The sequence below is a fragment of the Trichechus manatus genome, unplaced genomic scaffold (assembly GCF_000243295.1).
Source record: "Trichechus manatus latirostris isolate Lorelei unplaced genomic scaffold, TriManLat1.0 scaffold00065, whole genome shotgun sequence".
NCBI classification, from domain to species: domain Eukaryota; kingdom Metazoa; phylum Chordata; class Mammalia; order Sirenia; family Trichechidae; genus Trichechus; species Trichechus manatus.
The window spans coordinates 8,595,804-8,621,276 of record NW_004444001.1 but is presented as its reverse complement, the minus strand read 5'-3'; the positions used below and the strand labels follow the sequence as shown (position 1 = coordinate 8,621,276).

The window sequence follows — 25,473 nt, the reverse complement described above, 5'->3', positions numbered from 1 at the left end:
AGGTTGTCTGAGCATTGAGCATGTGAGAGCTCAGCCCATCTGCACTAGCCACAGGGAGGCATAAACACATTTTAGGGAGAAGAGGGACCACCCTGTGGGTGTCACTGCTTCAAGTGCCCACATCCCCCTCCCAAGAGTAGCTAGAGAGGCACTGCCTTGCCTCAAGTCAGCCAATGGGGAGCATAGGGTGGAGGGCCGGGGTGGCGTCCCAGGGCTGAGTGGGCTGTGGCCCTGTGGTGGGAAGGTGAGGGGGTCAGAGAGCCTCTTGGCTGGCAGTTAGGAACTCTTCCGCCCGCTTGTGCGCCTCCAGTGCCTTGATGGTGTACACATCCTGGGGCAGCTCTGACTTCCGCCGAAGCAGCACTTTTTCCTTCTTGATGTCTTTCAGCATCTGCGTGTGGATGGAAAGTGAGAAATTAGACCAACTGCCAACTAATTGTATTGTTTCCCCTTATTCTTTGGCTCTGCTGCTCCTGTCTACCCCCCTCCAGAGCGGTATTTCATTTCTGCCTCCCCGGCCCATGCCCTCCCACCTGCACAGCCTCTGTCTCCACCGTTCTCTTCAGAAGCTGGATGTCTTCTGCTGTGGGGGTCTCTGTTTCCATCGAGTACACCGGGGGCAGTGGTGGAGGAGCTCGGAACATGGGATACTGAGAGGAGAGAGAAGAGGCAGGGACAGGTGGGGAGAGTCCTTTCAGAGGTCTGTGTGACAGTTTACCTCATGTTCCTTCTCAAACCCTCACCCAGCCCAAGATGGGCCACTCAGTTCAAGGCTATGGCCAGGAAACGTCACCTGGGGATTAAGCCGGGCCAGCTCCTCAATCTTTTGCCACATCTCTTCTCTTTCCTTCATTCGGAACCGGCCCCTGAGGGAGCAGTACCAAGAGCAAAAGGTAGGGTTGGGTTGGGCTCGAGAGAAGCAAAGGGAGCTGGGTGTAGAAGATGAGTCTCCCAGGGAGAGATACTCACTTCTGCTTCTCTGCCTTGTATTGCTGTGTGCAGTCATCAAAAAGCTTCTGATTCATCTCCATAAACAGTTTAAGGGCATTGTAGATCAGTCCATGGATTGTCCTGTCACCAAAAAGAAAAAAGGTGAGGCACAGGTGGCCAGAGCCTGCCCTTGGAGCCACAACCCCAATTTGCTCTCTCCTAGGAGGTGTCTCTGCTGAAAGCTTTCTCATTTACTCCTCCCATCTCACTAACATCTGGACAGCATGAGCTCATCTTTGTAGCCAAATCAGTTAGCTTGTGACTTGAGATTGGCATTTCAGGGTCTGTACAAATATGGGTCCACCTGTCCATCCCCCAGCCTCCACCCACAATGTTCAAAAACCTCTGTCCTTCCCACCACTTCCCACTCTCTAACCCACTCTAAAGGGGTCCCAGAAGCACGATGGACTGCGTAAGCTTGCTTTTAGCAGGAAAACCTTTTTACAGCCCCAGGATACTTTACACATACTCTCCAAGGGGATCACATCAGCTTTCCACAGCATGGAGTTACATCTCCAAAGTTGTGATGTGGTCTATAGAATATCTGTCTCCCAAGAAGTTAGGTGACACAGGCCCTTATCTGCTGTTTGGTATCACAGAGACTTCTCACAAGGGCATCTTTTCTCTTCAGCAGTCCCTCAAGAGTCCTCTATCAGTATGCAGTGGCACCAGCCCCACTTGCTGAGTGGCCAGGTGAGACCCCTGGCTCTTTAGTTCTTCCACACCCTCAATGGTTCTGAAACCAGACCCCACCTCCCAGCTCCAGCCCAGCTCCCTACTTATTCCAGTGGCTCTTGGAGTTCCTGTAGAGTGCAGGGAACATGATGGGGAGAACCCGGGCAGCATTGTCACTTATTAGACTCATGATGTACTCATTGTTCCAGTAATAGAGGGCACGCTCTGCCACCTGGTGGGGAGAAGTGGGACTCAGTAGGGGTGTTGCTAACATCTGTGAAGACTTTGTTCTCAGTTTCTGGGAGCCAGGGGCTGGGATAAGCTGGGTCTGATTCTCACCTGGAAATGGGGGCTAGAGACACACTTGGCAAGCTGGCGGAAGAGTGGTTCCATCACTTTGCTGAACTCCGAAGGCTCGATGACGTCCAGAATCTCCTCCAGCTCATTCAGGAACATCACCTCCTTGGGGCTGTGGGTCTTGGGCCAGAACTTAAGAAGTCCCACAATCACCTATAAGGAGAAGAGGACGTGGGGATAAGACTCTCACTCAGCACCTGCTTCATTTTCCAGGAAGCTGTCCTGCCCTCTCCCTGGCCTTGGTGGGCACAGCTCAGGTGGCCTCAGCTAATAGCCCACGTTTCTCTGGTTTGGATCTGTTTCCTGTGTGTATATGGGTTCCACTTTTTCAGAAAGGAAAGCATGTCACCTGTCAGGCCACATCCCTCCTGAGCGCCCACTTACGGCATTGCTCAATAGGTACAGACTGGCAAGTGATGCTGATAACAGTAAGAGGTGGGCCCGGGGGCATGGAAGGGGAATTACCGGCTCCGTCAGACTGCTCTCCTTTTCCAGGAACTGCACCACGCAGTATGCCAACTGCAAAACGTTAAGGTAAAAAAAAGAGGTGAGCGCAGGTCCCAAAGGCCTCAGAGAAGTTCAGTCACAGAAACAAGATCCCAGAATGGAAGGGAAGGTGTAGGAAAGGAGTTACTCCACCCACTCCCTCTGCCACTCCATCTTTTCCTTTCTTTTTTCTCTGCTGCTTGAATCAGGCCATCATCAGGAGGAAGGCGGCTCACCTGAGGATGGTAGACACTCAGGGACTTGACTTTGTGAAGGGGAAGCAGGACGCGGATGAGGAACATCTTGTGCTCTTCTTTAAGGGGCAGGGCAAAGCCATTGATGATGCTGGGAGTTAAGGGAGGTTTGTTAGGACCAAAGGGCCAGGCTCAAGCTCCAGGCACCAATCCTCCCAATCTTTGTCAGGCACCTGTGCCCCTACTCCACCTCTCACCTGCCCAAGATCTCTAGGAGCTCGGCAATCCCATTGTGATGCTCTGTCTCATAGATGAACCTGAGAGGAGAGAAGGGCTCCTCTGATGTCCCTCCAGCACTCTGCTGGCTGCAGAGTACCCCCTCAGCTCCCTCCTCCCACTCAACCTGAGAGGGGCTTGCTTTGCTCCTAAGCCTGGGCTCCTGACCTCACCTGTAGAAGATGTGATTAATCTGCCTACGGATATAGGCCCGGAGCCCCAAAAATTTGCCATAGATGCGATGCAAGATGGTCTTGAGGAAGTCCCGCTCTCGAGGATCCTCACTGTCAAAGAGGTCCAGGAGCTGGGAGGGAGGGAGGGGAGGAAGCAAGTGAGGCAGGAGCCCAAGAAAGCTGGGGTTGGGGTGGAAGGGTCCTAGGCAGGGAAAACCCAGGAGTTCTCTGGGGAAGGGCTGTGGGCCAAGTCTCTGGAAGGCAGAGCGATTCTATCATACTATTCTACTCAAGGTTATGTCTAGGTGTACATGTTTACATGCCCATGTGAGAGGGAAGAGGTACTGTGTTGCTTTTTTGTTTCCTTCCCTATAATGTTCTTAAGGGCACAAAGTAGGTCTTTTTAACCCCCATAACCTCCCTGTAGCAGACAAAGCTGAAACCCTATATGCTCAGCATGAAGAGAAAGAGCAGCTGGCACGGGGGTGAGCAAGGCATGGGGCTAGAGTTCGTGAGATGGAAGGAGAGGGGACTGGCAGGAACTGGAAGAACTCACAGCAAGGACAAACTTCTGATCAATGTACTTCTTGGCTATATTTGGCTGGAAATCAGGAGACTCAAGGAAACGCAAGAAAAACTCATACACGAGCTGTGGGGGGGAAGGAACATCTGCTTAGGGGGAATCCCCAAGACTGGGAGACACCCCCTTGCCTCAGGTCTGAGTGTCGCCCTTCCCTGCAGCCAGGGCCAGCCTGCCCCCTGCCCCGGTACCTGGAGATGGGGCCAGGCCGCCTCCAGGGTGGGCTCATCCTCCTCTGGGTCAAACTCAGCCCCTGTGGGATTTGATGAAGGTGGCAGCGTCCGGAAGAGGTTCACTGAAAACTGAGGGATGGGGCCCATGTTAGAGCTCCATCCAGGCTTCTCCAGAGCCCCTCACCCCTGCCTCCTTTCCCCTTCCCACCATGGTGACAGCCTCAGGGTAAATGGCCTCGGTGACGACATCACGGCTGTGGGTGATATACTCCACCATCTCGTTGAGTCCTGCCCGCTTCACCTCCTTGAATTTGAGGTCACTGAGTGGGTCCGACACAAAGTCAAAGAGGACACAGCACTGGCGTAGCTTCTGGATAAACAGCTCCTCCCGCTCCTGGGTTGGCGAATCTGGAGGGAGTGGGGGTGGGTAACAGCCAGGTCTTCTGCCCCAGCCCTTCGCTACAATGCCTTTCTTGCCTTACAGGGCTTTCCCTCTGCCCACCCTGCCGCTGTCCAGTTCCCCTGGGACCCCCTAGCCCCAGTGGAACCACCTCTCACGTTCTCTAGAACTCCTTTCCCCCTAAAATACCCTAAAACCTCCATTCCACAACACCCAACGTCCCCTAGGCCCAGTGCACCAGCCTCCCTGCCTGTCCCCACGTACCTTTCAGGGCAGGAAGCTTCTGCAGCTCCCGGTTTTTGCTGAGGTTGAAGCGGGAGGAGCTCTGCCGTCGCTCCTTCTTGACAATCTGGGGTCCCCCTGAGTACTTGATTTTGCTGAGCTGTGTGGGGGGTGGTGTGCTGTTGCTGGGACGCTTGTTGGATGACGGTGGCTGGGACTGGGACTGTGGCTGGGACTGAGGCTGGGACTGTGGCTGGGGTTGTGGCTGCGGCTGTGGCTGTGCCTGGTCAAACAAGTCATTCATTGAAGTCCATTCCCCAAGATACTGCTTCCCACCCTGGACCTGGGCCACTACCTGTCATTGCCCAGGCAGCTGATGCCTGTATAGGCCTTGTCAGGTAGCAGCTGTCTCCTGCCACAAAGGAGCTATGGCCTGGGTCATGCAGAGACTACAGGCTGTACACTGAGAAGGAAATGGTCAGAAATCATGCCTCTCAAAGTGAAACCCACTGCCTTTACATCAAGAACCTTCAAAGTGTTCATTTCATTTCAAGAAAACACAAAACTAACTGACAGTGATAGAAATCAGAAAAGTAGTTAGGTGATGGGGGCAGGGGGTGTGGGTATTGTCCGAGGCTGAGAAGGGATATGAGGAACCTTCAGGGTAATGAAAACATTCTATACCTTGATTGGACCTGGGAGGCGGTTACATGGCTTATACATATATAAAAATTCATTGAGCAGTACACCTAAGATAATGATTAACGGCTCGACTGCTAACCAAAAGGCTGGCAGTTCAAACCCACCCAGCATCATCAATTCAACAGCACCTAACAACAACAACCCACTTTACTGTGTGACATTCTTCAGTTAAAAGGTAAAGAAAAAAAAATCATTCATTCCCATGTCTCAGCAATTTAGCTACTAGAAATTTAGCCTAAGAAAAATCTTAAACATATAACAAGCTTCGTGTGCAAGCATTTTTCAGACTTAATTGTCACAGAAAAAAAATTAAACGGAATATCATGGAATTAAAATTAGGTTTGTGTAACTGTGTAATAAATGTAATCATACATGGTTCAGCTGTAAAAAATATCTCCACAGTCATAGTAATATACCCAAAATTGGTGATAAGTATTCTGGGAGGAGGGGTGTAAGAGAGCTGAGGCCTTAATTCTCCATGTGAGAAAGTCAACAGGTGATATCTAAATCTCAAAAATTAAGAAGAAAAAAAAAAAGCAGTAAAAGAATCTGATTTAGAAATACAGAAGTCAGCCTCAGAGGAAAGAGCTGAGAGTTGAAAGTAGCTGCCACAGAGACTGCGAGGAGCTTGGCTGTCTCTTTTCCTAACAAGCCTAATAGTACCGTGTGACTTTCTGAACTATGTACATGTTATTACTTTGATAAAACTGCAAAATAAAAAAAAAAAATTTCACAATGATTGTCGGTGACAGTTGCACAACATGATTAATGTAATTGATACCACTAAATTGTATACAAGAAAATTGTTGACTTGGCCAATGTTGTGTTTTATACACACACACACACACACACACACTTTAGTAAAAAATTTTTTATTCCAGATTAACAAACAAAAAAATCCTAACACTATATAATGACAGAACACTGCTTCCTGTGCTAAGTAAAATAAAGACAATACAAAATTGTCTATGCAAAATGAGCTCAATCACGTTAAAACATGTGCACAGAACCAACAACAAGGTAAAGAAAAGAACAAAAGGAAGTCCACCATTGTGTTAATAACTATCTCTGGTAACAGTAGAATTACAGATGATTTTTTTCTACTTTTCTAAATTTTCTACAAGCTGCGACTGGGAAATACAACAAATTTTTAAAGCTACCCCTGTACTTCCTCCCAGATACAGGTGTCAGAGCCCCACCAAGCTCACTTTCAGAAGCCTAAACATAGGTATGTGCAGACATGTCCACCCACAGGTGCTCCTGGACAGTCCAGGCTGGGAGAAGAGAGCGGCAGAGCCACAGGACAGCCCTTACCCACAACCAGAGACTGGAGTAAGACCAGAGGAGCCAGCTTGTATCCAGCTGGAGACCCACACCACAGGAAAAGGTGACCTCTTGTCCTTGAGCCTACTGTCCCTGCCTCCTCTCCAGCCACCGCTCCAAACTCAGACTCACCTTGTTGTTACTAGGTGTCTTCAAGCCGATTTTCAACTCATAGCAACCTCATGTGACAAAGTAAAACCGCCTATAAGGTTTTCTAGGCTATAAGATTTACGGGAGCAGACTGCCAGGCCTTTCTCCCATGGAGTCACTGGGTGGGTTCAAATCGCCAAGCTTTTTATTAGCAGTGGTGCTCTTGACCAATGTGCCACCAGGGCTCCTTAGACTTACCTTACTCCTCACAGTTAAGAATGGGAGAATTTGAGCTCCTCTGGGGTGGAGGAAGGGAGGAAGACAGAGATTTTATCCTCTGGATATGCTGAATTTTTTATAAAAATAATCATGTTGGGCTTGTGAGCTATCTGGGATCAGACAGCAGGAGAGGAGAACTGAGTCCAGTCCAGGTCAGGCCTGTAGGTCCAGTGTGGCTCACTGTATGTCCACCTGGGCTGTGTCTCCCTGTCCTCTCCTGAAATGACAGCCCAGATGCAGATTTGACTAGGGGAATGCAAGGAAGTGGGGCAACAGCAGCCACCACATGCCTCTTTTGCTGTTATCAGTGCTCAGCCAGGGTGATCTTGGTTAGACAATGCAAGGTGCCCTGGAGTCTGGGGGTTTCCCCTCCTGGCAGGTGAATCACACCTTGGGAGGCAGGGGAGGGAAGGGGAGATGGCAGGAGATTGAAGGGCCAGAGCTTGGTGTGCACCCAGACCCTCCTCTGCTTCAGATCTCCATTTCTCTGCCTTAGGAACAACCAAACCCTTATCCATAGAGCTCAGTAGTCAAGAGCACAGACAAGCCAGACTGCCTGGGTTCAACTCCTGGCTCTGTCATTTATTAGCTAAGAGACTTCCAGAAGTCATATAGCCTCTATTGGCCTCGGTTTCCTCAGTAAAATGGGGATAACAGTACCTTCCTCATAGGGTTGTAATAAGGATTTACATGGCACACAAGTAGTTCTTTATAAGAGTTATCTATTACTATTTTTCCCCTACTCCCAGATTCTAGGAATGCAGCCTGGAAATTCCTGGAACAAGCATACCTCAAATGTTCCCCTGAGTCCATTATCCTCCTTGTTTTAAGGTAGGGGACCCAGGAAAGCAGTGTATCTTTTATGACCCAGCTTAACTCCCACCTTCTTCCAAAAAGCTTCAGATCACTCCAGTCCTTGGGTGTCACCCCCTCCTCCAGCCTCCTGACACTCCTTGTCTGTTCTATTGGCTCTGTGATAACTCACCACCTAGTGACACCTCTTGCTCAATATTTATCTGCTCATATGTTGTCCCCCCAACTAAATGGCAAGTCCCTTCAAAGCCAGGACCCTGGTTTATACTCCTCTGGCTTCCCCCACACACACCCTGGCACTTAGCAGGCATTCAGTGCATGTTTGATTGGCTGATTGATCAGGCCCCTCCCCACAGACCCTTGCTCTCCTGTCCTGATTCAGGACCCCTTAGAATGGGACACTGCACAGTGTCAGGAGCAGAGTGGGAAAGGAGATACATTAGTGATACTAGACTAGAGGGAGGGAGGGGTCCTGATCAGCAGCTAACTGAAAGGTTGGCAGTTTGAACGCGGCTCCGTGGGACAAAGACGTAGCAGTGATCTGCTCCCATAAAGACTGATCACAGCCTAGGAAACTCTACGGGGCAGTTCTACTCTGTCACGTGGGCTCACTATGAGTCAAAAATTGACTTGATGGCACCTAACAACAGCAACAGAGTGAGGGGCTCAGTGCCAGCCTGAGGAACAAGACTCTTAAGAAGAACATACCTCTCTCTAACCTCCAGGTAAGATGTAGATGCCTTGCATCTCCAGGGACCTCATACTAAGCGATCATCTAGGAAAAGGTGGCATTCTCCTCCAGAGGGAAAGGCAAGGCCTTGGTTTTCTCCTAACAAGGAAAGGGTTGGACTAGATCGGTGTTTCCCAACCATTCTCTAAGTAAGGTTTCAAGAAAGCAGAGGGTTGAATGGCTGAAAAACAAAGTTTATACATACCACCCAATGAGTTGATGCCTCAGGTCCCTTCCACACTAGGATTCTGTCACTGAAGGCTGGAGTGGCCAGAGAACAGCTGAGTGGGCTTAGTCTGCTCTGCCCCCTCCCCACTGGGCCACCCTGAGTTGTTTATGTGTGGTGTGTGTTTTTTTTTCCACCCTGGTTTTATAAGGACCATTGGCTCCCAGGCCGCAGACACAAGAAGCATATGAGAGACAGCTGGCCCAGCCAGCAAAATCTCTGGCTGCCAAACCCTGATGAAGCATCTCCTGGGTCTGTTCATCCTTCGCTAGGAAACATGCTCATCAGAAGGGAGGTGTGGGGACATGCCAGTGACCTGCTTCATGTCAACCCTTTTTCCTAGAAGTTTCAGCCTCTAACTTCTCCTCCACTGACCTGGGGTAGAGGTGGGAGGGAGATAAGTCCCTCGGACAACCCTCCACAGGCAGTGGAGCAGGGTTGGACACTGACCAAAGGCAACCTGACCAGCTTGCCCTCCACCCCTACTACATCCTTCCCATTCCCACTTCTGAGACTCTGTGTGGCTTCTCCTCTGCCTGAAGCACCTTCTCCTTTACTTCTAAACTCTCAACAAGATCCATACTCCAAGAAGCTTTCCTATATTCAGGCCTCCAGAGATCAAGTAGCGTGCTGGACCAAGCACTGTAATGATTGAATGGTGGTCCCCCAAAAGATATGTCCACCCAGAGCTTCTTAATGAGACCTTATTTAGAAAAAGGGTCTTTGCTGCAGGTGTAATTAAGTGAGATCATCCTGGATTATCTGGGTGGCCCTAAGTCCAACGACAAGTGTTCCTATAAGAGGAAGAAAAACACAGACACAGAGGACATGGCCATGTGAAGATGGAGGCAGAGACTGGAGTGATGCTGCCACAAGCCAAGGAACACTGAGAGCCACCAGGAGCAGGAATAGGCAAGGAAATATTCTCCCCTAGAGCCTTCAAAGAGAGCACAGCCCTGTCAACACCTTGATTTCAGACCTCTGGCCTCCAGAAAAGGTCCCTGGGTGGTGTAGTTTGTGCTTGACTACTAACCTAAAGATTGGCAGTTCAAACCTACCCAGCTGTACCATGGAAGAAAAGCCTGGCAATCTGCTTCTGTAAAGATTACAGTCAAGAAAACCTTATGGAGCACAGTTCTACTCTGTAACACACGGGGTCACCATGAGTCAGAATTGACTTGATGGCAACCGGTTTTTTGTTTTGTTTTGTTTTTTTGGTTTGGCCTCCAGAACAGTGAGAGAATAAATTTATGTTATTCTAAGTCACCTAGTTTGTGGCAATTTGTTACAGCAGCTTCAGGAAATTAATACAAGCACCAAGCTCACACCCAGAAGATCTCAACTAATCTGACCGCCTTCAACCAATCCTGGTCCAGCCTGAACCGAACACACACACACACAAAAGAAACAAACCATTGCCGTGGAGTCAATTCTGACTCATAGTGACCCTACAGGACAGAATAGAACTGCCCTATAGGGTTTCCAATGAGCAGCTGGTGGATTCAAACTTCAACCTTTTGGTCAGCAGCTGAGCTCTTAACCATTGCACCACAGGGCTCCACAGCCACCATTAATAATTAAACCCAAACGTTTAAATATAAATAAAGTAGGAAACAGAAATATAATTTAAACATTATAGAAAGTACTGTAAGAGAAAGATGAAAGATTATAAAAACCCAAGAAAAGGTTTATACACAGAAAAAAACAATCTTTCATGGTTATGAGGGAGGGGAGGGATGGGGATGGGAAATCACTAACTAGGTAATAGACAAGTGTTAACTCTGGTGAAGGGAAAGACAACACACAACATAGGGAAAGTCAGCATAACTTTACCAAGGCAAAGTCATAGAAGCTTCCTAAACACATCCAAACACCTTGTGGGACCGAGTTGTTGGCGATGAAGGCTGGGGACCATGGTTTCAGGGAACATCTACGCCAACTGACATAACATAGTTCATTAAGAAAATGTTCTACATCCTACTTCGGTAAGTAGTGTCTGGGGTCTTAAAAGCTTGCGAGCAGCCATCTAAGATACATCTATTGGTCCCTTCCCATCCGGAACAAAGGAGAATGAAGAAAGCCAAAGACACAAGGAAAATATTAGTCTAAAGGACTAATGGACCACATGAAACACAGCCTCCACCAGCCTGAGCCCAGAGGAACTAGATGGTGCCCAGCTACCACTGATGGCCCTGACAGGGATCCCAATAGAGGGTCCCAGACAGAGCAGGAGAAAAATGTAGAACAAAATTCCAATTCACAAAAAAAGACCAGACTTACTGGTCTGACAGAGACTGGAGGAACCCCTGAGACTATGGCCCCTGGACACCCTGCTAACTCAGAACTGAAGCCACTCCCGAAGTCTACCTTATAGCCAAAGATTAGACATGCCTATAAAACAAACAATAACACGTGTGAGGAACGTGCTTCTTAGTTCAGTCAGGTATATTCAGTCAGGAAAGGACAGGAAAACTGGAAGGAGGGATATGGGGAACCCAGGGTGGAGAGGGGGAGAGTGCTGACATATTACAGGGATTGCAACCAATGTCACGAAACAATTTGTGTGGAAATTTTTGAATGAGAAACTAATTTGTGCTGTAAACTTTCACCTAAAGCAGAATAAAATAAAAAAATTGCAAAGATTAAATGTTATATCTTCTGCATAATGAATTACTAGACTAATAAATAAAGATCACTTTAGTTTAAAACCCTGAAAATCACAGGGCCATTCTATTCTCTCCCATAGTGACATCTAGAGCTCTGTCTAGCTCTATCAATAAACACCATGTTCAGCATTAGAGATTAAAAGGTGAATAAGACATGGCCCTTGCCCTCCAAGAGCTCACAGTCCAGTTGGCAAGACAGACACGAAAGCAGCTAATAAACGGAAATGCAAGAAGAGAAAGAACCACAAAGGCTATGGGAACACAGAGGGCTGAGCTACAAACTGCCTGGAAGAATCAGAGAAGACTTCACTGAGGCGGTGACTTTTGATTTGGCTCCTAAAGCATAAACATAAGTTTAGTAGGCAAAGAAAGAAAGGAGAGAAATAAAGCATTCCAGGCCAACAGAACCCATCTATAAGGGCCTTGAGTCATAAAAGGGCTTGTTGTCGTAGGAGATGGGAAGTTCAGTGGGACAAGAAACCAGGATAGGTGCCAGAAGAACAGGGTTAGCCAGCTCAGAAGGGCTAAGTGTGCCAAGTTAGTGTGTTTATAGTTTAACTTGTAAGCAGTGAGATGCCAGCAGAGGTTTTTAAGTAGAGAATTGAAAATATGATAATACCAAAAATGTTTTTTGGGCAACAACTCTGGCTATGAGGAGGACAGGCTGAAGTAGGAAGACAGGATCATTTCTTCCTTCCTCTGGCCCCACTCCCAGAATACAGGACAGGGCACAACACATAGAAGAGTCCACAGCATTGAACTACTTTCTCCAAAGACAGACCAGGAAACACTCTTACTTGCATAGGCAGGTCACAGGGAGTCTGGCCTGATCTCTCAAGCCTTCTTTCCGTCCTAGGATTCTCTTCGAGGAGTTTAGAGCCAGTGTGTCACGTCATTAAGGACACAGTGAAGACTTAAAAGCAGAGACTCAAACAGAGACTTGCACATCAATGTTCATTACAGCACTATTCACAATAGCCCAGAGGTGGGAACAACCTAAATGCCCATCAACAGATGAATGGGTAAACAAAATGTGGTACATACACACAATGGAATACTACTCAACTCGTAAGAGAAATGAAGGCTTGATACATGCTGCAATACGGATGGAGCTGGAAGACATCATGCTGAGTGAAATAAGTCAATCACAAAAGGACACATATTCTATGACCTCCCTTATATAAAAAGACAAAAAGAGGCAAGTGTATAGAGATCAAAGTTTATTAGTGGTTACCAGGGGCAGGAGGGAGGGGGAATGGTGGGGTTATTGCTTATGGAGTACTGAGTTTCAGTTTACAAAGATGGAAAAATCGCATTGATTAAAGGTAGGGTTGCACAGCTGATTACTGTAATTGCTGTCAATAAGTTGTACACCTGTAAAAAGGCTGAACTGGCAAAAATAGTGTGATAGATATACTGACAACAATGACCAAAAAAAAAAAAAAAGAGTAGGTGCTGAGGCTGCTTATATAACTAGAATCAAATACCTCATGGGATTTGGTTCCTTGGTTTGGAGGTTTAGGGTCATGGTTTCACGGGATATCCCACTTAATTGGCCTAATAATATGTTTAGTGTTTCTGTTCTACCTCCTGGGTCGTGGGGTCTTAAAAACTTGCAAGTGGCCATCCAAGGCACAACAACTGGTCTATATTCACTTCTATAACAGAGGAAAAAGGAGAGTCAGTAATAGGAGGAGGAAATGGATATGTGGCTAATTGCTTCCTTGAACAATTGCCTCCTCTGTCATGAGACCAGAAGAACTAACATTTTGATCAAAGATTCCATAGAAGAATCTCGATCAAAAGGGGGAAAATGCAGAACAGAATTTCATATTCTCATGGAATCCAGATTTTCTGGAGTCATGGAGGATGGATGAAGCCCCCAAACTATTGCCCTCAGATAATCTTTAAATCTTAAACCAAAAATATCCCCTAAAGTCTGCATAAAATCAAACAATAGTTTAGCTTACCAGTAAAGAGTGTCTGCCTTGAGCATTAAGCTCTTTTAATATCTATCAATATGGGATCAAATTGACAACAGCAGTCCGAAGGATTAGATAGGAACCTTAGGGGGCAGTGAATTTATGTTAATGGAGGAGGAACAACTTAGAAAACGAGGGTGAGAATGGTTGTACAACTCAAAGAATGTAATCAATGTCACTGAATTGTACATGTAGAAACTGTTGGACTGGTGTATGTTAATAATAAATATTCTCAACAACAAAAAAACTTATAATAAATAAAGTCAAGCCATCTTCCAAAAAAAAAGAACACAGGTAAACTGGCCCCAAGCCATATAGACTTGGGTTGAATTCCAGCTCTGCCGTTTACTTGCTGAGTAAAAAAGGAACTTAACATCTCCAAGCCTCAATTTTTTCCGTAAAATGGGGATGCTAATAACAGTATGACCTCAGGGGAACGTTGTACGGAATAAAAAAGATGAAGCCTGTAAAATGTTTAGCAAAGTGTGTGGCACTAGCTGCTATTATTATTAGGGTCAATCAGAAAAGCTCTGGCAAATACTTGACACAGGGTTAATTTGACTGGAAAAGCCCAAAACTATGACTGAAAAAAGACAAGCAAAGGACTATGTCAATCAGCTTTCGACAATCTGGTCCCAACTTTACCAACATCCTTCTGCCTGCGGCCACATGGGTATGGTTCCAGAAAATCGTGGAGCTGAATTCCTGCAGCCGCCTCATACAGGTGAGTCTGAGCAGCATGTCACAAAATGGAACCCAAGATGAACCCAACACTCTCCTTTTCCAGGGCTTCAAATCGACCCACTGCCTTTAACAGTCCATGGAAACCTGGCCATGGAGAAATCATAGCTGTTGATCCCAGACTATTTCATAGCCCGTCTGAGCCTTCATTTTCTCATCTATGAAAGGAGAGGTTTAGGTTAGACTCTGAGGTCCCTTCCAGCTCTAATTTGACATTTGTCCATTTGTTCATTCATTGGTTCACTCAGTCACTCAAAACGCATTCAATTGCTAGCGTCTCTGGCATGCCAGCCCTTCATCGGTGAACAAGAGCTTCACGGAGCTCACACGCTAACACAGGAGATAGCTGATAAACAATGAATTCACATGCAATTATTTAATTATAGCTGTGGTTAAGTGCTATTGTGAAGTGGTACTGGGTGCCAGGAAAGCCAATAGCAGGGACCCCGGCCATGTCTTGGAGGCGGGGGGTCAAGAAGACTGCTTTAAAAAAATGACACCCAATCAGTATAATAGCTGAAGTAGTAGTAATTAGTTAGGCAAAAGGTGGGAACAGCCCCCTAAATATTCCTTTCTCTTCTTTGAAATCCTGTTTGTCTCTCTTGCTGTCTTGAATGTCAGCTGCCAGTTCCCAACCACCTTCCCTGCAGGTCCCACAAATGTCATCACTCATGAAGGAGCGACTGAGCCTGGAGCTGTGTTCCTCAGAAATATTCGCTGACGTTTACTATCAACAAAGGAGCCCTGCTGGCACAACGGTAAAGCATTCAATTGCCAACCAAAAGGCTGGCAGTTTGAACCCACCCAGTGGCTCTGCAGGAGAAAGACCTGGCAATCTGCTCCTATAAAGATTACAGCCTAGAAAGCCCAATGGGGGCAGTTCTACTTGTCATATGGGGTCACTATGAGTCAGAATCAACTCAAAGGCATCTAACAACAACAAGCACGTGAGTCCGAGGTGTGCGAGCATATGAGGTGTGGTTAAGAAGCCATGCAGAGTAACACCATTCCTTCCCTCAGAGTTCACTGTCTGGTAGAAGAGATACATACAGGAACAAATGGTCACACCACCAATGATAAGAACTATTCCAGAGATATTAAGTGTAGAGAAAGGAGTACTTTATCTACTGTGGTCCTGTCTGTGAAATGGGGAAAATCCATCCTGCTTCTTCTGGTTACTCAAACAAGGCCTAAAGAGATTGCCCTGGTGTGAACATGCCTGAATCTCTTTAGCGGTGATAGGGGTCAGAAGTACCCAGAAAAATGTGAATCCATAGTTAACTCCAAATTCTTGTTAATTTCTTCTTCCAAAAAACCATAAGGCCTGCCCATAATTAGAGGGCTCTGTTTCCTGTTCTCCTTTCCCTCTGAACAGGTAACAGAGCAGGAGGGAGGAAGCAGAGAAACCAAGAATCGCCAGCTTCTAGATAGCACGGAGCTCAGGTAACATATTCACAGGCTCATCCCCCACCTGACCATCCCATTAAGCACACACTCAAACTTCCATGGACACAGCCTGGACTTCTTTAAGTCCCTACATCTCCTGGTGCTCTGTCTGTCTGTTGTTTATTGATTTACAGCACCAGATTATGGAGCAGTGCCGACCTCTGCTCATGACTGTCCTTCAGGAGTGAGTGCCCAGCCTCAGCCAACACATGGACACCAGCCACTCCCAACCCTCAGCCCCACCCAGAGCCATGCCCAAGTCACTCATCACCATGTGCTTTTCCCCTTCTCCCTCAAGCCCCAAACCCCAGCTTTTTACTCTAAGAGAAAGGAATTCTCAATACTCGAAGTTGGTAAACAGAGAAACGACTTTCACAGGAAGCTCTAGGGAGTTTAAAGAACTGGGGAGCTTATTTGGTCCATACCACCCGAAGGGAAATCTTGTCTGAGGGCAGTCTGGATGGGCTGTGCAGGTCCCTCCCAGGCTGTGGAAGCTAAATCAATGTTCTCTCCCTCCTTCTCTTCTGGCCCCCTGACACCTCTCACCCTACAAGCCATCAAGGAGTTGGAGCTGGCGCCTGCTCCACAGCTAGGGCTGTGCCCACACTCCTTACCTCCTCGGCGTTCTCGCCTCCACCATCCTTGCCTGAGCTGCTGGGCTTGGCCGTGCCTTTGACAAGCTTGGGGGGCTCCTGAAGGGAGAAGACAGAGGCAGGGTTAGCAGATGCCAGGGGAAGGGAGAGGCTTAGGCTGGACCCCTTAGATCTTTGTTGCAATTATCCTCTGTCCAGTTCAATTCATCAATTAGAAGCATTGAGTACGGACCTTGTCCCTGGCCTGGGGGAGAGGGGTTACATAAAGGGAGATTCGGTCCCTCCAAGGAGTTTAGACTCTGGTTAGGAAGACATCGCTAACATACAATAATTAAAGCTGTGCTTGAGTTAGGGCCTGTCAGGTAAGAGCCAGGGTGAGGAGTCTTCAGGGAAAAACATCATGAAACAAGCTGTTCAGACGGACTTCTGGTTAAAGTGGTCAGAGGGATGCCTGAAGGTTCCATGCTGGAGGGGAGGGAGTCGCCAGTATTCCCCCAAAAGCATCTGGAAAGATTCGGAGGCATTTTTTTGGATGTCACAAACAGCACCCAGACAAAAAGGTGCTATTAGCATTTAATAACAAGGCCCAGGGATACTACCAGTTATAGGAATTGTCCCACCTAAATGCCTTGGTGGTACAGTGTTTAAGTGCTCGGCTGCTAATCAAAAGGTTGGTGGTTCGAACCCACCAGCCGCTCCATGGGAGAAAGGTGTGGCAATCTCTTTCTGTAAAGATGACAGCGTTGGAAACCCTAAGGGGCAGTTTCACTCTGTCCTAGAGGGTCACTAGAGTCAGAATCGACTCGAGGGTAATGGGTTTGGCTTGGATTTTTCCTTAATGCCAAGAGTACCTCGGTCAACAAGCACTGGGACAGGGATGGCGCAAAACCCCGAGGTGCAACCAAGAGTGAGCATGGGTCTGAAGTCTCCCTCAGGAATCTGGCAGCTGGCTCAGAGCCCCTGCCTGCCCAACTCCTCTTCCTATGCTTCAGGCCAAGAACAGCAACTGCACAGGAACAGGATGGAGAATGTGAAAAAGATTTGGGGACTGAGGTCTGACTGCAAGCTCAACGCAAATAAGCCATGTGCCATGGCTGCCATGGCAGCTCACATGACCCCCTCATCCAGCTCCCAGGCCTGTGCAGAGTGCCCACTGTCTGCCTCGTGCTTAGCACTGGGGACAGGGAAGTGCCCCTGTCCTTGGCATTAATGGGGCCACCTCTGGAGAATCTGGCTCATTTGTGAGCATCAGACTTTGGGAAGGGCTATGATGCGGGGGGGTGGAGGGAAGGGGGCTGTAAATTCAAAAGCGTGTCCAGCAAGCAACAGCTGCAGGCCCAGGATAGTTGACAATGGAAGGGAGGAGTCATGGGGAGAGGGTGTGAGATGAAGTTTACAAACAAATGAAGGGCTGCCATGTGGAGCAAAGATGCAACATTTCCCTACAGATATAGAGGCCCAAGAGCAATGGGTTGAAGCTGTGGGAAGATGGGCTGAGGCAACAAACAAGGAAGAATTTTCTCACGAAGCAGTTGCACAGAAAAGGGCTGCCTTGTGAGGCTGGGCACTCCTCATCCCCGGGAGCCTTCAAGTAGAGGCTGGGTGACCTCCTCTAAGGGATGCTGCAAAAGGGATTCAAGTTTTAAATGAGGACTGGATTAGAGGATCTTGGAAATCATTTCCAGCTCTGAGGTTCTGCAATTCGACAGCACCGGAGCCCCTTCAGCAAGAAGGAGCGATAAATCAAGTGATTCTGACTATGGGGGCAAAAGGATTTCAGGGAGAAGAGAGTTCTGCGTGGGCTGGAGTTGGGGAGGCTTCGTGCAGGCGGGGAGGAAGAAAGCCATTCCCAGGCGGGCAGGAGCAGCTCGGGTGGGAGCAGCTCGCTGCACTCGCAGGAGTGAGAAGGAGTTCCCTCTTTGGGCTGAGCACCCTCCCATTGCCTATCGACCAGGCTGGCAACAGACCCCAGTGTCAAGGTGCCAGGGGCAGTCTTCGACCAATGAGGTAGAGAGGAAAAGGATGGAGTGGCTGTAAGCAGGACAGAACACTGAGGTGACTCTACACATCTCAGACGTCGGCCCCGTGGACAGGACTGACCCATCTTCATACATGCCTGATCTCTCTACTTGATCATAAGCTCCTATATTCTTTTTTGTATCCCTCCACCAATCCTACAGCACTTACCACAATGCCTCAGACATACCCCTCAGGGAATGCACCTGAGATCCCAGCTGCCTTTGTGTGTGTTGTGCGGTGTGTGTGGGTGTGTGTTCCTGGGGGTAACCAGGTCCATTACCCTCATTCCTTGGCTCCTGCAGAACAGGTGTGCACATACTTCAGCCCAGCCAGTAGTCAGCTGCTGCACAGCACATGGTTAAAAGAACAGCTCTGGAGTCAGCCCTGTGTTCCAGGCCCAACTCTTACCAGCTGAAAAATCATAGGCAAGTTAACTAACCTCTCTGAGCCTCAGTTTCCTTAACAATTCAACAACAACAATCTTAGCACCCACTTCCCTAAGCAGTGTCTGGCAAATGAAAACCCTAAATGCTGGTCACTACTATTACTATTATTATGAACAACAAGAAAGTGGAAGGGAGCAGAGGCACCCCACCCAGGAACCCCCAAGACCTAAGTCCAGTCCCAGGTCAGTACACGCGGGAAGGGAAGGGATGTAACAGATTTCACTCGGCACTTATCCACTGAGTGCCTACTATGTATGAGGCGGAGCTTAGTTATTATCTCATGGGGGAAGAAAAGACTTGTCCGCAATTAATTCCGATCCAAAGCTGAACCTAAAAGGGCCATAAATGGCCTACCAAGTGCTCTGCAAATCCAGGGGAGGTGAGCCCTCAACTGACGGCTCAGGCAAGGTTTCAGGGTGAAGGCCATGAAGGATGGCCAAGATTGGGACCAGCAGAGATGAAGGAGAAAGGGGAGAGGTGGGATGAGCAATGAAGACCCTCCACTTACCCACCCACTCTCTCTCCACCCCTACTCCATCCAGGCAAACCTCAGTCACACTGTCACCTCCCTCCCCCTCAGAACTGCCAACCCTTGAATACTAAATGCAACAAAAATCAAAAGCAGAAAGTTAAAACCTGAAAAGGGGTCACAGTTATGCCTGGCTCTATGCACCCCAATCCGAACACCCTTTCCCAACCAAATACTTACTTAAACCTATAGTCCTCATAAGTCTAATTATGAATTTTTCTTTTTCTCAGTCATGGAGTAGGCGAAGGCTTACTGTGGATGGGAGAGTATCCGTTCCATCCGACTAAAAGCTACAGATGGGTGGGGACCTTGGCTACTGCCCCTGAATTCCATCCCTCACCCCATTCCTTAAAGGAGTCCCTTAGGACCTGGTGCAACTGACATGGGTGTGCATTGTCTACAGTTAAGCTGCCCAGACCATCTCAGCATGCCCACTCCCCAAGGACAGTGCCTGGGTGGGGTACACTACCCTGCCCAGCCCAGCACCCCAGGAGGTTCAGTACCCAGTATACCATCACCACTGAGTGTACAACCTACACTCAGAACCTCAGGCCCTGAGAGGTTATGGGGACAACCCAAAAGCACAGCTGCCCAGCTAAACTCCTACAGCCCAAGGATAAAGAGGTTGATGATAAGGACAGAGATGGCAGCCCAGCAACCCGGCCAATCAGAGAGCAAATGAAAGCAATACACCTCTAGGGTCACAAAGCCGGTGGGCAGAACACGAGGTCAGAGCCAGCCCGCACCCTGAGGGGCCAGCCCCAGGAGAGGAGAAGCTGGGGGAGGCTGAAACTGGTATCCTAGCATCCTCTGTGTGAATCTGTACCTCAAAGGAACCACACCTCTGAGTCAGACCTCAGCAACAGCAGAAAAGAAAGAGTAGAAAAAGGCAGGGATGAGGAGCAGGGGAAGGCGGTATGGAGATAGACTGGGAAGCTGAAAGCAGGCAACATCAAGAAACGGCTTATGTCAGGACACCATGACAAAGGCATGGGTGCCAAGGGGTGGCTGGCCTGTGGAGTAAGAAGGAAAACTAATCTGACAGAAAGGACAGATTCCCGATTTGAGGATCAGATAGTGCAGCCCAGAAAGACAGAAATCAAGCACTGGTGCAAAAAGGAAAAAATGCAGAGGTTATCCTAGGATTAGGAATAAGGGGAGGAGCCTGCTGAGATTAGGAAGGGCGACTGGTCTAGGATGAACCTGGGAGCAAGGTGATGATGCCTGTCAGCCCTCTTAGCTTTCGTACAGAAGAGGCCTTGAAGTCAGGAGACCCGATATTGCAGCTCTGCCTCCAGCAGGCTATGTGACCTTGGACAAGTCCCTTGCCCTGTCTGGGCCTCAGTCTCCTCATCTGTACCACTGGGGGTTGGACTGCATGCGTTCAAAGGTCCCTTCCTGCCCTGACGTTCTGAGGTTCCATCAACAGAAGGCAGGGCTCCGTCCTGGCGTACAAGTTTGTGTGTGAAGGAAGAACAGGAGGGAGGGGCCTAGTCCAGATTTGGGTGGAGGAGAGAGAAAGCAGCACTGTCCTAGGTCAGGGGGCTGGGCGCGCCGACAGAGAAAGGGTTGTAGAGGATGGGAGAGAAGGCGGTCCCTGGCGGGTGAGAAGAGGAGGGAATAGGCTGAGCAGGGGGGAGGGGGCAGTTCTGGAGGGAGGCGCTGTCTCAGATGAGGGAGGCTGTCCCAAACCAGCTGAGGGGTTAAGAGGAACGGGCGATGGAGGAGCAGGAGGAGGGAGGGAAGCAGGGGAGTGACCTGGGAGTGGGGCAGATCTGGAGGGAGGAGGTTACCCTAGGCCGGGGGTAGGAGAGGCAGGAAGAGAGGGAGGTGCATGTGGGGGCAATCTGTCCCGGGCAACGTGGGGGGAGTTGTCCCAGCTGCGGCACAGGCTGGGGGTGCTACCCGCCGCGGGGGCGGGGAGCTGGCCCTAGGAGTCCTGCGGGGGCCGGACGGGAGGGTCAGTCTGGGGCTATCCCGGGCCTGGCTCGGGCCCCTCCCAGAGCTCCGCGCAGGCCCCAGGGCGGAGGCGCAGGAGAAAAGGCCACGCTCACCTTCTCCTTCTTCAGTTTATAGGGCATCTCTGCCGGTCCGGACCCGGCCCGGCTCCTGCAGTCCCGCTCCGGCTCCGGCTTTGCTCGGCCGCACTCGGCCCGCTCCGGCGTCTTTTCGCCTCCGCCTGCGCGCTGCGCCCGGGTCGAGCCGTGTCTGCGCCTCCAATTGGCCCGAACTCTTATAACCTGCCTGACAACCCGGCGCCGCCTCCTCGGATTGGTCATTGGAGCCAAGCCGCTTCCTTTTTTTCTCATTGGAAAGAAAGAGTACAAACCGCCAGGGTTCAGCTCCCAGAATTGGCTGAAGTGAGAGGTCCCGCCCTAAAGTGGGTCGAGCTTAGAGAAGGAGGCGGGGGTACGGGGAAACCCAGGCTTGACTCGGAGGGCTGCCCTCCTGCAGCGGCCTTGGGCGTTCTTGGTATCCTTTGGAGTTCTCTGCTCATTCCCTTCTAAAGTGGTTCTCTTTTCTCACTTTGCTACCCTGCCCAGTCCGAACTGAAGGAAAGAAGCCCTAAAATGAAGGGCACCTTTCTTTATCAGGGTAACACAGCACTAGAGAGAGCTCCCAAGTGCCCTCGAGGGTATTTACCTCCCGAGACTGGGCTTGCAGAAGAGCAAAGGGGAAACCTGGCAGAGCCTGGGCCTGGTTTTCTCAAGTTCTGAAGTCTGAGGCTCCTGGCTTTGTTGCAGTTTTGGAAAGAGGGTTCCCGTTCTTACTGTAAGTGCCCTGGGATTGGGGGACCGGCTAGACTTGAGCAGTCTGGCACACAGTGACAAAGTAACCTCATTGTTGAGTGCCTCTAGAAAATCCATCCCTTCTCCCTACCCTGCCCAAGCCAACATCCTAATGGATAAGACTCAATTTCTGCCCTCGACTAGTTCAGAGATTGGTGAAGTGCTAGACTTGCATAAACAAATACTTAAGATCCAAAACAAAATCAGTTGCTGTCCTGCTCCGACCAGGATCACAACAGAGGGTTCTGGACAGAGCTGGAGAAGGATGCAGAGCATAATTCTAACTAACAAAAAAAAAAGACCAGATTTACTGGCCTAAAGGAGACTGGAGAAACCCCGAGAGTATGGCCCCCAGACACCCTTTTAGCTCAGTGGTGAAGTTACCTCCGAGGTTCACCGTTCAGCCTGGGAGTAGACAGCCCCGTAAAACCAAATGAGACTAACGAGGTATAGGAGTCCAGTGACAAGGGCCAGAAGGCAGAAGGGGACAAGGAAGCTGGTGATAGGGAACCCAAAGTTAAGTAAGGATATGGTTGATGTGTAGTGAGATTGTTAACCATTGTCATAGGGCAACATTTGTAGTAACTGTTAAATGAGAAACTATTTTGTTCTGTGAGCCTTCATTTTAAGTGAGAATAACAGCACAATTGGAAGAGCGTAGTCAGTGTCACTGAACTGTGCATGTAAAAATTTTTGAAACGGTGTATCTCTGGCTATGTGTATTTTCACCAAAAAAAAAGGTTGAGAAGTTAGAGGGTTGACATGTTGTGGGGTTGTTAACCAATGTCATAAAACAATATGTGTACTACTGTTTCATGAGAAACTATTTGTTCTGTAAGCCTTCACCTGAAGTACAATAAAAAAAAAAAATTAAAAAAAAAAATCAGTTGCCATCGAGTAGATTCTGACTCCTGTCAACCCCGTGTGTGTCAGAGTAGAACAGTGTTCCTTAGGGTTTTCTTGACTGTAAAGGAGCCCTGGTAGCACAACAGGTTAAGCATTTGGCTGTTAACCAAAAGGTTAGGGGTTCGAACCCACCCAGCTACACTGCTGGAGAAAGACCTGACAATCTGCTTCTGTAGATTACAGCCTAGAAGACCATATGGGGCAATTCTGCTCTGTCACACGGGGTTGCTATAAGTCGAAAATTGGCTCAACAGCACCTTACTACAACAATCTTTATGGAAGCTGGTCACCAGGCCTTTCTTCTGCAGCACGGCTGGGTGGGTTTGAACCATTGGTTAGCAGCAGATAGCAAAACTGCTTGTACCACCCAGGGACCTGTGATGATTAAAATACAATGTGATTACACAAACCTAGAGGCTACATAAGGAGCCCTGGTGGCACAGTGGTTAAGTTGTTTGGCTGCTAACCGAAAGGTCAGTGGTTCGAACTCACCAGCCACTCCGCTGGAAGAAAGATGTGGCAGTCTGCTTCTGTAAATATTACAGCCTTGGAAACACTATGGGGCAGATCCACTTTGTCCTATAGTCGGAATCAACTCAAAGGCATCGGAAATGGAGAGACTACACGGAGGAGTGTGTTTCAGAAAGGGAACTCCAGAAGCAGATTGGCTACATGAAGAGACTGGAGAAGGCTCATCAAGAATAAGCCTGTGGACCTTGCTAGGAGAACAGTGTTAGTAAACAAAAGGATGAAGAAGGGAGGGTGGAATTGGGAAATGTGTGTAATCAAGAGGATTTAGTGATTCATTGGATTGTGGGGAGATGGGAAGGGAAAGGGAGGAGTTGAGGATAACTGGGAGGTGGTCAGAGATGTAGGAAGAAAACTGGTATTGTAAGGCAAGGGAAGTAAAAGTGTTTCAAGAAGGAGGATTGTCCAATAGTGTCAGATTCCAGAGAAGGGTCAAGTAAGATAAAGATCCAACAGCATCCCTGGATTCTGTAATTAGGAAGTTACTGGTGATCTTTGCCAGGGAAGTCTCAGGAGTGGAAAGAAAGTTGTAGTAGGCTGAGGAGTGAGCAAGAGGTAAGGAAGTGAAGGTAGCAAATTCAGGCTATTGGCTAACTTATAGAAATCGTATTTGGCTTTCAACGACTAATGATGATTTCAAGGTAACACGAAGTGAACTGCATGCCAGCCATTATTTGCAAGGAGAAAATCCTGGAAGGAAATGACATTTATTTGTGGATGGGTATTTGTGTCTGTGGTGCAAACCGTTAACGCGCACCCTCAAAAGGTTGGAAGTTTGAGCCCACCCAAAGGCACCTTGGAAGACCTGGCAATCTATTTCTGAAAAATCAGCTATGGAAAACCCTATGGAGCACAGTGCTATTCTCACACAAGAGGTTGCCATGAGTTCAGAGTCCACTAGACAGCAACTGGTCATTTGTGTCTGTATGGGTTCCAACCCCAGGCAGGATAAAACCCATTGTCATCAAGTTGATTCCAACTAATGGCGACCCCATGTGTTACAGAGTAGAACTGCTCCATAGGGTTTTCTTGACTATAATCTCTTACTTGAAGCCTTACTAATGAAAATCAAAGACTACAGACTTCAGTATGGGTTATACCTCAACATAAAGATAACCAAAATCCTCACAACTGGACCAATAAGCAACATCATGATAAATGGAGAAAATATTGGAGTTGTCAAGGATTTCATTTTACTTGCATCCACAATCAACACCCATGGAAATAGCAGTTAAGAGATCAAATGATGTATTGCATTGGACAAATCTGCTGCAAAAGACCTCTTTAAAGTGTTGAAAAACAAAGAGGTCACTTTGAGGACTAAGGCACACCTATCCCAAGCCATGATATTTTTAATCGCCTCATATGTATGCAAAAGCTGGACAATGCATAAGTAAGACCAAAGAAGAATTGATGTCTTTGAAATATGTTGTTGGCAAAGATATTGAATATACCATAGACTGTCAGAAGAATGAACAAATCTGTCTTGGAAGTACAGCCAGAATACTCCTTAGAAGTGAGGATAGCAAGACTTGTTATCAGGAGGGACCAGTTCCTGGAGAAGGACATATGCTTGGTAAGGTAGAGGGTCAGTGAAAAAGAGGAAGACCCTCAAAGAGATGGATTGACACAGTGGCTGCAACGATGGGTTTAAACATAACAATTGTAAGGATGGTGCAGGACTAAGCAGTGTTTCATTCTGTTGTACGTAGGATTGTTATGAGACGGAGCCAACTTGAAGGCACCTAACAACAACAAATCTTTATGAAAGCAGATTGCCAGGCCTTTCTTCTGTGGTCTTGCTGGATGGGTTCAAACCACCAACCTTTAGATTAGTAGACCAGGGACCTTCCAAGCAGGATACCAGATGTATTTACCTTTCCATAAGGCCCCAAGGAACACTATAGTCCTGAGGCCTAGAGCTTGCCTGATACTGTATAAAGCAGATATATTCTTTTGGTCCTATCCACTGCCCTCCCAGTCCTTGGTCCCTCTGGGAGGCAAGGGACAGAGCTACATATAGTTTGTTGTTGTTGTTAGGTGCCGTCAAGTCAGTTCTGACTCATAGCGACCCTATGCACAACAGAACAAAACACTGCCTGGTCCTGCACCATCGTCATACTTGTTGCTGTGTTTGAG

General features: G+C 48.3%; 1 protein-coding gene across 1 annotated transcript; it reads right to left on the bottom strand.

The window, feature by feature from the left end:
* Positions 1 to 211: 211 nt before the first annotated feature.
* Positions 212 to 21,281, bottom strand: PPP2R5D (protein phosphatase 2 regulatory subunit B'delta). The gene is made up of 16 exons (XM_004379471.2): positions 21,166 to 21,281; positions 16,139 to 16,216; positions 4,569 to 4,809; positions 4,113 to 4,312; positions 3,923 to 4,033; positions 3,708 to 3,800; positions 3,152 to 3,282; positions 2,960 to 3,019; positions 2,745 to 2,853; positions 2,488 to 2,541; positions 2,005 to 2,175; positions 1,770 to 1,897; positions 970 to 1,071; positions 794 to 866; positions 534 to 650; positions 212 to 391 (listed from the first exon to the last, which is right to left on the bottom strand). The coding sequence occupies exons 1-16, from the start codon at positions 21,190 to 21,192 to the stop codon at positions 254 to 256; spliced, it is 1,833 nt and encodes a 610-aa protein (XP_004379528.1). The 5' UTR covers positions 21,193 to 21,281; the 3' UTR covers positions 212 to 253.
* Positions 21,282 to 25,473: the final 4,192 nt, after the last annotated feature.

Coding starts and splice junctions, on each gene's coding strand:
- PPP2R5D (XM_004379471.2), bottom strand. CDS start 21,192: ATGCCCTATAAACTGAAGAAGGAGAAG. Junction 3,801..3,922: donor CGGCCTGGCCCCATCTCCAG/GTACCGGGGCAG, acceptor TCCCCCCCACAG/CTCGTGTATGAGTTTTTCTT. Junction 1,898..2,004: donor TCTCTAGCCCCCATTTCCAG/GTGAGAATCAGA, acceptor TCTCCCCACCAG/GTGGCAGAGCGTGCCCTCTA.